Source organism: Macaca fascicularis, chromosome 13 (genome assembly GCF_037993035.2).
Source record: "Macaca fascicularis isolate 582-1 chromosome 13, T2T-MFA8v1.1".
NCBI classification, from domain to species: Eukaryota; Metazoa; Chordata; class Mammalia; order Primates; family Cercopithecidae; genus Macaca; species Macaca fascicularis.
The window spans coordinates 60,008,163-60,022,987 of NC_088387.1; the positions used below are offsets into that span (position 1 = coordinate 60,008,163).

The window sequence follows — 14,825 nt, forward strand, 5'->3', positions numbered from 1 at the left end:
AACCCTCAGTGTTGCTTTTAAAGTTAAATAAAGGCTAGACACAGTGGCTCACGCCTGTAATCCCAGTACTTTGGGAGGCCGAGGCAGGCAGCTCACGAGGTCAAGAGATCAAAACCATCCTGGCCAACGTGTTGAAACCCCATCTCTACAAATATTACAAAAATTAGCTGGACGCGGTGGTGCATCCCTGTAGTCCCAGCTACTCGGGAGGCTGAGGCAGGAGAATCACTTAAACCCACGAGGTGGAGGATGTAGTGAGCCGAGATTGCGCCACTGCACTCCAGCCTGGCAACAGAGCAAGACTCCGTCTCAAAAAAAAAAAAAAAAAAAAAAGAGTTAAATAAAGATTGGAACTGAATGTCATCCTGAGCCCAGGGTTTCAGCCCTAAGTAAAACAATCAAAGGCATATCCCTTCATTCCTCAGACTAATCGGCTGTGCAGAGGTTGTGCTGTGAGGCACCTGCAAATCTTCTGTTGCATACTCCCAACACCAAGAGAACCATGCCAGCTCCACAACACGGAACCACTAGAAAACTTCAAGTATCCTGGATATTATTCAGCAATGTATTTAAAATAAAGTAAAGTCGGATGCAGTGGCTCACTCCTGTAATCCCAACACTTTGGGAGGCCGAGGCAGGCGGATCACCTGAGGTCAGGAGTTCAAGACTAGCCTGGCCAACGTGGTGAAACCCTGTCTCTACTAAAAATAAAAAAATTAGCCAGGCATGGTGGTGGACACCTGTAATCCCAGCTACACAGAAGGCTGAGGCAGGAGAATCACCTGAACTTGGGAGGCGGAGTTTGTAGTGAGCGGAGATCACACAACTGCACTCCAGCCTGGGCAACAAAAGCAAAACTCCATCTCAAAATAAAAATAAATAAGAGAAAGAGTTTTCAGGCAAATTCTTCTCTGGGTATCCTGCTGTTTTATCTCCTAACAAAACAAATGAATCAAAATGTGGTCCACCTAGAGAGGAGAAGTACCCCCCAATGTTTGGAGATTCTAAGGCATTACCTACACATGTGCTGTTCTCTCTTAGCCTGCAGAAGAAGAGATATAGGCCTCATCCCCATAAATCAAACACCTCAAAAACCCAGATGTCAAATTTTCTAGGAAACTCTCTCGGACTGCTCAAAGAGTAAAATTTGATAGAAATAGGAAGCATTCAGCCGGGCGGGGTGTCTCACACCTGTAATCCTAGCACTCTGGGAGGCCAAGGTCAGATCAAACCCATCCTGGCCAACATGGTGAAACCCAGTCTCTACTGAAAATACAAAAATTAGCTGGGCGTAGTGGCGGATGCCTGTAACCCCAGCTACTCAGGAGGCTGAGGCAGGAGAATGGCTTGAACCCGGGAGGCAGAGATTTCAGTGAGCCAAGATCGGGCCACTGCACTCCAGCCTGGCGACAAAGCAAGACTCTCTAAAAAAAGAAAGGAAATAGGAAGCATTCACTAGTGATTTATGATTGATATCAACTAAGATTACTTAGAAAGTCTAGAATCACACCTGAGATATTACTCCTTACGTTTCATTTGCTTTTTTTTTCTGGATTCAAATCCTGTAGGCAAAATCAGTTTTAAAAAATACAGAAGCGCCTTTTTAAAGAATAAACAGTTTCAAAAAAACAGCAAATTCAAAAGGATAGTGGATTAAATTTCAACATTGACTTTAATCAAAATGTAATTTTAGGCTGTTTAGATTCCCTGGACCTGTTTCTTAAACCTTTACAATGGGTGTCCACTATATAAGGTTTTTTCCAAGAAACAAATGAAACAACATGTAAAACATCTCAGCACAGTTCCTAACACATAGGAGACCTACAAAAGTCAGTAATTCTTTTTATAGTCTGTCTCTAGAATACATTGACACTAGATTCATTCCTATAACTAGTTCTCGGTCTACATAGAGTTGTCCAAGGCTGGGTGCCATGGCTCACGCCTATAATCCCAGCACTTTGGGAGGCTGAGGCAGGCGGATCACAAGGTCAGGAGTTCAAGACCAGCCTGGCCAGTATGGTGAAACCTCGTCTCTACTAAACATACAAAAATTAGCTGGGCATGGTGGCGGGAGCCTGTAGTCCCAGCTACTCCGGAGGCTGAGGCAGGAGAATCGCTTGAAACCGGGAAGCAGAGGTTGCAGTGAGCCGAGATTGCACCAATCTCGAGATTGCACCACTGCACTCTAGCCTGTCTCAAAAAAATAAATAAATAATAAATAGTAAAAAAATAAAAAAAAACTAGAGTTGTCCAATATGATGGTTATTAGCCATATGTGACTACTGAGCACTTGAAATGTGGCTAGTCCGAGATATGAGCTTTAAGTGTAAAATACTGGATTTCGAAGACTTAGTGAAAAAAGTAACAGAAAATCTTGTCAATATTCTGTATATTGATTACATGTAAAGTGATAATACTTTGGATATTCTGGATTAAATAAGATATATTATTAAAGTTAATTTCACCTTTTTGGCTCACATATTTCTATTGGACGGTCTAGTCTATACTTTGACTTCAAGCTGGTAATTATGCTCTCTTAACCATGCAGTGGACCGCTTGACAGATGCCACTCGGGCTAAGCCACCCCTTATCCAGCAGACACTCATTTTAACGCTCCCAACTTCCACAACCGGGGAAAGCTAGCGACCTAAAACTCTTAATTTTAAAAAATCCAGATCCCACAGATCTGCTGAGGAAACGCGACTGTTACCAAGACACACAGAAGAGATGTCTTGAAGGAAAAGCCCCCGTGGGTGTCAGTCAGTCCTACCGGGGGACTGGGAACTTCAGCATAAAAAGGTCACCCTTAGGAAAGTGAGAAGGGGCGAAGGAACGAGCAAATCAGAAGGAGCCCAATGTGGAGCCCATGGAGTAGAGATCTGAGAAGGAAAAGCCTTTCAGCTTGTGGGGACGGGGGGAAGAGAGGGGGCGAGGCTGAAGCCAGCGGCCAAGGGGCTCCGCTCCAAGCCGGAGACTATAGAAAAGAGCAGTACCTTAAGAATCCCCCTCATCTTTGCCAAAAAGGGGCGGAACTCCTCGGGTGGCACCTCTGGATACAGCTGGCTCCGTAGCAGCTCCTCTGTAATGCCGGGGTGCCCGTGGAAAGTGTCCTGGGCTAGCGCATTCAGCAGCCCGTTCAGGGGCTTGCCGCCCTCAAGCTCGCCCGCCGCCATGCTCTACGAAAGCCCCGCCCCGCAACAGCTGAGCCGTGCCCCGCCACGGCGGCCGAGATGTGCCTAAATAGCCTGTGCAAAAGCACCACGGGGAAGCTGGAGGCAAGGCTTCCCCAGGGGTCAGAGTTGGCAGCTTACAGCTTTGCTCTGCAAAACCCATCCCCTTAGGATACCTCCACGGAAATATCCGTTTGGTTCTAGGAGAGTCACTTTGCTTCCCCTGATCCCCTTCATCACTGCAGAGCCTACTGGAAAGAAAGATTGCTCGCAGAGATTATTGGAGATGGGGTAGCAGCCTACAAGGTTGGCAGTTTTAATTTTTAGATGGCTGTATCTCATTCCAGGCCTTGCCAACCCATTAGCTGAATAGGATCGATCACTCAGATTTAATCTCTGCCTAATCCTTACCTGTCATCCTTTGTTCCAGAAAATTTAACTATCTCCTGATTACATAATGTTTTGTTTGGGTTGTTAACTGCCTTTTTATATACACTTGTCTTGTCTTTCCAACTAGATCAGTGGTTCTGATCCAATGTTCTTTTATATAACAAGTATTTTGTTAACACCTCATTTACTATCCTGATATTAAATGCATAGCTAATACAACCTCCCACCCATATAATTTCAAAAAATCAATATATTATTCAGCCATAAAATTGAATAAAGTACTGATACATGCTACAATATGAATGAGACTTAAAAACAGGGTAAGTAGAAGTCAGACATAAAAGGCCAAATATTGGACATCTCATTCATATGAAATGTTCAGAATAGACAAATCCACGGAGACTGAAAGTACTGTAATAGCTGCCAGAATCTGGAAGAGGGAGCAAATGGGTAGTGACTGTTTATAGGTACAGAGTTTCTTTGGGGCATGATGAAAACATTCTGGAAGTGGAAGCACAACCTTGTGAATATACTAAAACCCACTGAATTGTACACTTTAAGAGATTAGTTTCACAGTATGTGAATATCTCAATTTAAAAATCAATTTAATGACCTAATTGTAATTTATCATAAAACTAAAAGGAAAGTAATCTATAATGTAATATGTGTAAATGTTTGGGTACACCTATACTAGTTGACTAAAAGACATATAAAGTAGCCAGATGTCTGCATCTTTACATCTTTATGTAGAATCACCTGTGACTTCTACAAATACAAATCGATACAGGTGTGCGGTATTGGTGACTCCAGAGGGAGGGCAGTTGCTTCTGGTAACATGATGTTCTGAAATGTGAACAACAGTTGGTAAAGTTTACAACAAAAAACACTCTCACTCTACAGTCATTGCAAAGCTGGAATATTCTGTATATATTAATGCTAAACTAAAAATGCATTGTGTTGCCGGGCTCGGTGGCTCAAGCCTGTAATCCCAGCACTTTGGAAGGCCGAGGCGGGCAGATCACGAGGTCAGGAGATCGAGACCATCCTGGCTAACACCGTGAAACCCCGTCTCTACTAAAAATACAAAAAAATTAGCCAGGCCTAGTGGCGGTCGCCTGTAGTCCCAGCTACTCTGGAGACTGAGGCAGGAGAATGGCATGAATCCCGGAGGCGGAGCTTGCAGTGAGCCGAGATCATGCCACTGCACTCCAGCCTGGGTGACAGGCTCAAAAAAATAAAAATAAAATAATAACAATAATAATAATACATTGTGTTTATATATAAAATGGAGTTTGATTTTAGGCTTAGATAATAACAAACAGGTTTTTCACCTTTATGAATATACCCTGCATGGGAAGATGTCATATTTCTGACCTCTCTCCCACCTATTCCATTCCTACCCTTCCTTCAAAGTGACAACTGAGGTTGGGCACAGTGGCTCACGCTTGTAACCCCAACATTTTGGGAGGCTGAGGCAGGTGGATCACCTGAGGTCAGGTGATCAATACCAGCCTGGCCAACATGGTGAAGCTCCATCTCTACTGAAAATACAAAAATTAGCCGGGCATGGTAGCATATGCCTGTAGTCCCAGCTACTTGGGAGGCTGAGGCAGGAGAATTGCTTGAACCCAGGAAGCGGAGGTTGCAGTGAGCTGAGATGGTGCCACTGCCCTCCAGCCTGGGGGACAAGAGCAAAACTTCGTCTCAAAAAAAAAAAAAGTGTCAACTGAAATGCCCTTTTCAAGGCAGTGCCACACTGTTGAGAATTTACTCATCTAGACTGTTTTAATTAATGTTTATCCAGTAAAGAGCCATCTCTTTTTTTTTTTTTTTTTTTTTTTTTTTGAGACAAAGTCTTACTCTGTTGCCCAGGCTGGAGTGCAGTGATGCAATCTCAGCTCACTGCAACCTCCACCTCCCAAGTTCAAGTGATTCTCCTGCCTCAGCCTCTCGAGTAGCTGGGATTACAGGCATGCGCCACCACGCCCAGCTAATTTTTGTATCTTTTGTAGAGAAGGGGTTTCACCATGTTGGCCAGGCTGGTCTCAAACTCCTGACCTCAGGTGATCTGCCCACCTCAGCCTCCCAAAGTGCTGGGATTACAGGTGTGAGCCACTGTGCCCGGCCAGAGGCATTTTTTATAATAGAAAAAAATATATTTCTTTTCCTAAAATAATTTTATAAAAGGCAAATTCAGAGTTGCTTCCATGGCTCCAAGTAAACCAAACTTAGAGACAAACTATAGGTTGTTTTACATGTACTTACAGAAGTTGCAGAGAATGGCTGGTAGAAAAGAAAAAGCATTAAATGAAAGAGTGGCAAGCAGAAACAGCACTATTAAAAACATAATTTACAAATTACCCACCAGAAAGGCTGCACCTATTTATTTCTATGAAACCTTACTAACACTGACTGATATTATATTTTTAAATTTAATCTAATTTAATTTTTGAGACAGGGTCTCACTCTGTTGCCCAGGCTGAAGTGCAGTGGCACAATCTTGGCTCACTGTAGTCTTGACCTCCCAGGCCCAAGTTATCCTCCGATCTTAGGCTAAGTAGCTGGGACTATGAGCACACAGCACTGCACCCAGCTATATTATTCTTTATAACCTTTGCCATATGATACATGAAAAATATTATCTCACTTTTAATTTGCATTTCTTAAATTTTGAGAGTAAATACTTTTTTACTATATTTATTGGCTGCTTGTATTTCTTCCTATTTCCTTGTCCATTTTCTATAGGGGTTTCTCTCACTTCAGTGATTTTTTTTTTTTTTTTTTTTTTTTTTTTTGAAGGTGGAGTTTCACTCTTGTTGTCCAGGCTAGAGTGCAATGGCACGATCTCGGCTCACCACAACCTCCACCTCCCAGGTTCAAGTGATTCTCCTGCCTCGGCCTCCCAAGTAGCTGGGACTACAGGCATGCGCCACCATGCCCGGCTAATTTTTGTATTTTTAGTAGAGACGGGGTTTCACCATCTTGGCCAGGCTGGTCTCAAACTCCCGACCTCGTGATCCACCCGCCTCGGCCTCCCAAAGTGCTGGGATTACAGGTGTGAGCCACCACGCCTAGCCACTTCAGTGATTTCTTTTTTTTTTTTTTTTTTTTTTGAGACAGAGTCTGGCTCTGTCGCCCAAGCTGGAGTGCAGTGGCCGGATCTCGGCTCACTGCAAGCTCCGCCTCTCGGGTTTAAGCCATTCTCCTGCCTCAGCCTCCCGAGTAGCTGGGACTACAGGCGCCCGCCACCTCGCCCGGCTAGTTTTTTCATATTTTTTAGTAGAGACAGGGTTTCACCGTGTTAGCCAGGATGGTCTCGATCTCCTGACCTCGTGATCCGCCCGTCTCGGCCTCCCAAAGTGCTGGGATTACAAGCTTGAGCCACCGTGCCCAGCCCACTTCAGTGATTTCTAAGAGCTCTTTGTGCATAGAAATATTAATGCTTGTTACCTACATGCAAATATTTTCCCCAAGTTTATATAGCCAAATCTAGGCCGGGTACAGTGGCTCACAAGGTCAAGAGATCAAGACCATCCTGGCCAACATGATGAAACTTCATCTCTACTAAAAATAAAAAAATTAGCTGGGCGTGGTGGTGTGCACCTGTAGTTCCAGCTACTCAGGAGACTGAGGCAGGAGAATTGCTTGAACCCAGGAGGCAGAGGTTGCAGTGAGCCAAGATCGTGCCACTGCACTCCAGCCTGGTGACAGAGTGAGATTCCGTCTCAATAAAATAAAATAAAATATAGTAAAATCTATCAACCTATGTAGAAAAAGTCTGGAAGTTTATTCACCAACATATAGTGTATATCTCTTAGTAACTGAAGATGGCTTTCTGCTTACCTGATTTTTCTAAATATCTACAGTGGACATGTAATACTGTTGTAATAAAAAGTTATTTAATGAAAAAATTAAATAAGTAGTAGGTTCTAAAACAAAATTCTTTTTTGTGGGGAGACAGGGTGTCACTCTGTTGCCCAGACTGGAGTAAAATGGCGAGATCTCTGCTCACTGCAACTTCCACTTCCTGGGTTCAAGCAATGCTCATGTGTCAGCCTCCTGAGTAACTGGGATTACATGTGCGCACCACATTGCCCAGCTAATTTTTGTATTTTTAGTAGAGATAAGGTTTCATCATCTTGTCTAGGCTGGTCTTGAACTCCTGGCCTCAGGTGATCCACCCACCTCGGCCTCCCAAAGTGCTGGGATTACAGGCATGAACCACCGTCCCCAGCAATAAAAATCTTTCAATGAAAGCTTTAAAGGACGTGTATTCTACATTACAGATAAAAGCCATTGCTTTAAAAAAAAAAATGTGTTTTGGTCAGGCGCAGTGGCTCACACCTGTAATCCCAGCATTTTGAGAGGCCGAGGCAGGCGGATCACCTGAGGTCAGGAGTTCAAGACCAGCCTGGCCAACATGGTGAAACCCTGTCTCTACTAAAGATACAAAAATTAGCTGGGTGTGGTGGTGTGTGCCTGTAAACCCAGCTACTCAGGAGACTGAGACAGGAGAATCGCTTGAATCCAGGAGGTGGAGGTTGCAGTGAGCCGAGATCACGCCACTGCACTCCAACCTGGGTGACAGAGTGAGACTCTGTCTCAAAAATAAATATAAAAATAAAAGTGTTTTAAAATTTTTATTTTCATGTCCACTGAATATGAATCTTAAACTTTTTGATATCACTAGATGCTTTCAGAATCTGATAAAAGCCTCAGACACTTTCTCCCCAAAATATAATCACACACCAAATGTAGCCTACAGTATCTATGGGTTACTTTATCCCTCAGAAGTCTTTCTATAAGCCCCCTAGTTTTCCATGGGTCCTGACTGTACACTAAAAATAAAATCCTAAGCCTCCCACTGAGTGAACAGACCTCCTCTTGGCCAAGGGGACCCCAGAGAAACCTGAAAAATTGTATTTCTACCCATAACAGGAAGAGATCGGACATTCATCCTTCTACCTCCTCCCTTTCAGAGTTTAGACACAACAACTGACTGGCATTAATGTTAAAATAGGGATCATAAGACTCTGTGGCAATAAGATACCAAATTATAGAAAGACCTAAGGCCATGCAAGGCAAGGGTTAAATCATGCCTACAGGCCATCAGTCTTGCTGAATAGGTCATTTTGACACAAAATATTGTCGCTAACTCTGACGTAGCATCCTTATCTTCAACATTTCTTTCTTCTGACTCCAAGTTTTAGACAGAGCCTTACAACTTTAACCAATTGCAAATTAAAGAATCTCTGAATCCACCTGTAACCTGTAAGTCCCACTTCAGCATATCCTGGCTTCTTGGACTGGACACCTTCCATGTGTTGACTTACATCTTTGCCTGTAACTCCTGCCTCCCTGAAATGCATAAAATTGTCATCTGACCACCTCAGGACCACTTACTCAAAGTTTCTTGGGTTTGTGTTTTTCCCAGGCTGTGGTCAGTCACATTGGCCCTGAATAAATGTCTAAAATATTTTACAGAGTTTGGTTTTTCTTTTAACATGGCTTAGAACTCCTGAGTACCCCCAGCTCTACTTAACCTTCACGAGAAATACATTACTCTTTTAGAAGCAAGTAAAAATACAGGCTGGGCGCAGTGGCTCACACCTGTGATCCCAGCACATTGGGAAACCAAGGTGGGCGGATCACTTGAGGTCAGAAGTTCAAGACCAGCCTAGCCAACATGGTAAAACCCTATCTCTACTAAAAATACAAAAATTAGCTGGGTGGGGTAGGACACGGCTGTAGTCCCATCTATGCAGGAGGCTGAGGCAGGATAGCTTGAGCCAGGGAGGTTGAGGTTGCAGTGAGCTGGGATCATGCCACTACACTCCAGCCTGGGCGACAGAGCAAGACTCTGTCTCAAAAAAACAAACAAACAAAACAACAACAACAACAAAAAACATTGCTATCATTATTTAACTCCTACTCAAATGTATGTGTAGAAGAGGCAAAATTTTACCTCTGCCCTCTTAGGGTTTTTTGGCTGAACTCGAGAATTAAACTTACATTAAGACAGGTTAACAAGAGAAATACATACAGATTTATTTAATATTAAGTTTACATTATTTAATATAATGTATGACATAGGAGCCCTCATAAGTAAATGAAGACCCACAAAAGTGGGAAAACTTAAATGCTTTTATATTAGGATGAATAAAGACAGGCAATGGCAGAAAAGTAACCAAACTATGTGGGGAGGCTAAAGAAGATAAAAAGTATTTTAACAAGGTCTGTTTGTACAGAATTTTCTCAGTCTCAACTTCCCATTCTTGACAATAAGAATGTTGCCTTCCTTCTGGTAACGAGAGGACATCTTCTATATGGGGCTTTTATCTCCTCCTTTAAGGAAGAAAACGGGAAGAATCAGAGTCCCTTCTTGCACCCATTTTTTTTTTTAATGTGCCTTTAGCTCAAAATAATCCTTATGCCAAAGTGATATATTTTGGGATAGCATATTCTGCCACATATTACTGCCTGCCTGAGCCTACAGCATGTTCCAAAATATCAGTGAGCAATAAAATAAATTAATTCCTGTGCCACCAGGGGCTGCTATTGCCGATGTAACTGTTGAAACTTGGTAGCAGCTGCATTTTTAGAATGCCTTTCAAGCAAAAGGATCCAAGTACAAAGCTTTATTTTATTAACTCTCAAAACAACCTATTTTGTAGATAACAAAGCTGGGCATAGGCCTATTAAAAGAATTGTCTAAGGCAAGGAAACGGTAAGAAAAAGACCCTCAAGCCTTGATGCAAAGGGAAATTATAAATACCTAACTAAGCCTTCCTTGTAAACAGGTTTCCTTTCCATTGTGGCCAAATAGGTTTCCATTCTAAGTTCCATTAAGCAACTGGTCCCAGGCAAGTAATAGGTGTTTTTAATGAGGTTTTCCACCTCTGAAAACATTAAAATATTATATAAAATGTGAACTGAAATGTGTGCAAACGCAAGGGCACCAAAGTTTTACAATGAGCTCTACCTGCACTCTGTCTCCATTCTACTTTCTCCAATTATGCTGTTATTAACATTCACTCTTCACTCAACTGGTCACTCAACAGATTTTATCTTTTTGAGACAGGGTCTCACTCTGTCATCCAGGCTGCAGTACAGTGGCGTGATCCCAGCTTAGTGCAAACTCAACCTCCCTGGCTCAAGCTATCCTTCTGCCTCAGCCTCCTACATAGATGGGACTACAGATGTGTGCCAGCCCGTCTAGCTGATTTTTAAAATTTTTTTAGAGACAGGGTCCCACCATGTTGCCCGGTCTGTTCTACACCTCCTGAGTTCAAGTGATCCTTCCACCTTGGCCTCCCAAACTGCTGTGATTACAGGTGTAAGTCACCATGCCCTGGCCAACAAGTATTAGTTGAGAGCTTTTGCAATCCATTCTGCTTGGCTCCAGGAGATACAGAAATATTTGACTGTCTCTGCCTTAAAGTCTTACATTCTGGTAAGGGAAAATTACATGTAAATAAATTATTAAAATACAATGGACTAAGAATTGTTATTACTTAGTACCTAAAAATAGCTATCAGGTTTGGTGGAAGAAGATTCCATTAATTCAGCTGCAGTAGGTCAGGAGAGGCTTAATGGAGAATATCAGAATATGCTGCAGGTGAAATAACTCATCCCTATATACGGAGGCATGAAACAGAGTGAGGTGTTGAGTCCTCTGTAAATAATACAGCAAGAATGGAACCAGGACCCTAGGGTAATAAATCTGAAAAAATAGACAGGGCCTAGGTCACAGAGATGAAGAGTTTACATGTAATGGACAATTTTTTTTTTTTTTTTTTTTTAGACAGAGTTTTGCTCTTGTTGCCCAGGCTGGAGTGCAGTGGCACAATCTCGGCTCACTGCAACCTCTGCCTCCCAGGTTCAAGTGATTCTCCTGCCTCAGCCTCCCGAGTAGCTGGGATTATAGGCATGCACCACCACGCCCAGCTAATTTTTGTATTTTTAGTAGACGGGGTTTTATCATGTTGGCCAGGCTGGTGTCGAACTCCTGACCTCGGGTGATTCACCCACCTCAGCCTCCCAAGTAATTTTTATACTTAATCATTGGGAAGTGTAGAGAAGGAAAAATCTTTCCCCTTCCCATCTCAGGGTTCTTGGCTGGGGCTCTGTAACAAAACACAACTTAACAAGAGAAAAGCATACAAATTTATTTAATATAAGTTTTACATGACACAGGAGCCTTCATAAGGAAATGACCCAAAGAAGCACATTGAGCCATATGATTATACGCTAAGTGGGACAAAGAGTAGTAAACTGTGAAAATATGGACTTGGTCTAGGGTGGTTAATCATGGAGAAGTGACTAGGAAGATAAGAATTAGTTTAACAAGGTTTTTTAATACAGATTTTTTATGGCCTTGATTCCCCATTTCTGGTGTTAAGAATACCTTCTAGCTGGGCACAATGGCTCATGCCTGTAATCCCAGCACTTTGGGAGGCTGAGGAGGCTGGATTGCTTGAGGTCAGGAGTTCGAGACCAGCCTAGCCAGTATGGTTGAAACCCCACCTCTACTAAAAACACAAACATTAGCCAGGTGTGGTGGGGGGCACCTGTAATCCCTGCTACTTGGGAGGCTGAAGCAGGAGAATCACTTGAACCTGGGAGGCAGAGGTTGCAGTGAGCCGAGATCAAGATGGGGCCACTGCACTCCAACCTGGGCGACAGAGCGAGACTGTCTAAAAAAAAAAAGAAGAAAAGAAAAAAGAGCACCTTTCACATGTGAGTTTTATCTTCTGCTTCTGCTTTCAGGAAGAAAAAGGTAAGTCAGAGTGCCCTTCATGCATCTGCTGTTTTTTAGGTGCTTTTAACTCAAAATAATCAATAAGAGCCAGAGTAGCTTAATTGGAGTGGTGTGTTCTCAACTACTTCAGGAGTCCCTGAAGAGTTGTAAGCAGAGGAGTAATAACAAGATCAGATTTGGGGTTTTGTTTTTTTCTGAGATAGGGTCTCACTCTGCCACCCGGTGCGGTGGTATGAGCCTATCTCACTGCAACCTCGAACTTCTAGGCTCAAAAGGATCCTCCTGCCTCAGCCTGTCGAGTAGCTAGGACTACAGGTGCACATCACTGTGCCCAGATTTTTTTTTTTTTTTTTTGAGATAAGATCTCACCGTGTTGCCCAGGCTGATCTCAAATTCCTGGGCTCAAGCTATTCTCCTGCCTCAGCCTCCCAAAGTGCTGGGATTACAGGCATGAACCACCCCAACCAGCCAGATTTGAGTTCTTAAAAGATCCTTCTGTGGTGGTAGTGTGGCAAAGGAACTGGAAGAGGCCCCACTTCCCAACACTGTTGCATTGGATATTAAGTTTCCAATACATGAATTTTGGAGTGGACAAGGATATTCAATCCATAGCAGTTTCTTTTGATGATGTCATGTTTACCTGAGTCTTTGTTATCCATGTAATTTTGCACTGGTGTTTATGTATTTAAAGGAACAAACACGCCGGGCGCGGTGGCTCACACCTGTAATCCCAGCACTTTGGGAGGTCAAGGTGGGCAGATCACAAGGTCAGGAGATCAAGACCATCCTGGCTAACAGGGTGAAACCCTGTCTCTACTAAAAATACAAAAAATTAGCCAGGTGTGGTGGCGGGCACCTGTAGTCCCAGCTACTCTGGAGGCTGAGGCAGGAGAATGGTGTGAACCCGGGAGGCAGAGCTTGCAGTGAGCCGAGATCGCGCCACTGCACTCCAGCCTGGGCGACAAGCGAGACGCCATCTCAAAAAAAAAAAAAGGCACAAACACCTCTTCCAGTCTTTATAGACTAGTTTTACAAGGAAAAGGCCTTCTCCTATTGGGTCCCTGAATTGATGGGATTGCACTCAAATGGAGTTGGAGCTGGGTCCACAGTGGGGTCCACAGTTGGGTCCACAGTTGGCAAGCTTGTTACCAGGGGCTCTAATGGGTGTGGATCCTGTCTGGTCCATGGGTGGACTGGACTGCCCCCAGGACCTTGGTCAGTAGGGCTGGTGTTGGGATGGTGGTCTGCAGACAATGGGCCTATTACCAGATGCATAGACTGGCGTGGCTTCCTCCAGTTTCCTGGTAAGCTTCCGGCTAGGTCACTGGGTGGGCCCTTGGGCAGGCAGTACTGGCCCTAACAGTAGTTAAGAGGGGCTGGAACCAAGTCACTAGGCTGCTTCAGGGTCCACAGGCAAGAGTGAAATCTGCAGGCCTGCTTCCTGGGGCATGGATAGTCATGTCACCCGCGGGTCTCTTCATGGGCAGGATTGCTCTCAGACCACAGTGAGGAGGGCTGGAGCTGTGACTTACAGTTGTTTCAGGGTCTGCTATGAAACTGATGTTGGTGGGCCTGTCACCTGAGACACAAGTAGTTATGATTCCTCCAGGTCCCTAAGTAGATGGTCTAGTAGCAGGACCAAGGCCAAAGAGGGTTGTAGCCAAGTCCACAGGGAGGTAGCACCATTTTCAAGACTGGAGCTGCAACCTCGATCGATGAGTCTGCTACCTGGGTGCAGTTCTGCTGTCTCAAAACAGCCTTCCTGGATCTTGGGCTCCACAAGGGTTTCACAGTCTCCTATCTAGTTCCCAAAGTTCCCAACAGAGGTACTTTTATCTGCGGACAGGTGAAAAGCTAAAAACTATTGTTGCTGTGGGGAGATACAAGTGAGGTAGCTCCTGGTCTCCCATTTTGCTGATGTCACTCTCCTGGCTGTCTTAAATCTCTCACTTTCTTAAATCTCTCTTATTCCACAGGTTACCCTTTCATCTTCATTGCTGCTATTGTTAATTTTCTTGCAATTTATTTATAGGTCATTTGTCCTAAAGAGTTTTTCACGTTCTACATCTTATTGATTGCATCCTCATGGTACTATTTTAAAAATATATTCTTCTAGATCAAGTGTAGATTACACCTGTAATCCCAACACTTTGGGAGGCAGGTGGATCACCTGAGGTCAGGAGTTTGAGACCAGCCTGGCCAACGTGGGGAAACCCTGCCTCTACTAAAAATGCAAAATTAGCTGGGCATGGTGGTACATGCCTGTAATCCCAGTTACTTGGGAGGCTGAGGCAGAGAACTGCTTGAACCTGGGAGGTGGAGGTTGCGATGAGTCAAGATCACGCCATTGCACTCCCACGTGGGCTATAGAGTGAGACTCCATCTCAAAAAAAAATTTTTTTAATTAAAAAAAAAAATTATATATATATATATATATATATATATATAGCATCATTCTATTTTTTTTTTAAGTTTAGCTTGCAATAGTAACATGAAGCAGAGGC

At 43.6% G+C, this 14,825-nt stretch overlaps 1 protein-coding gene across 5 annotated transcripts in view; it reads right to left on the reverse strand.

Moving 5' to 3' along the window:
* The window catches only part of COMMD1 (copper metabolism domain containing 1), a 241,566-nt gene that overhangs the window by 220,158 nt on the left and 6,583 nt on the right, over nt 1-14,825 (reverse strand). For 4 of the 5 annotated variants that reach the window (XM_074011691.1, XM_005575774.4, XM_045369210.2 and 1 more), the window contains exon 1: nt 2,994-3,189. The exons of the other annotated variant lie outside the window; for it this stretch is intronic. In XM_074011691.1, the coding sequence (XP_073867792.1) occupies nt 2,994-3,173 (180 nt within the window). In that variant the 5' untranslated portion in view covers nt 3,174-3,189. Of the gene's footprint in view, nt 1-2,993; nt 3,190-14,825 lie in introns of those variants that run through there. 5 annotated transcript variants of the gene reach the window in all.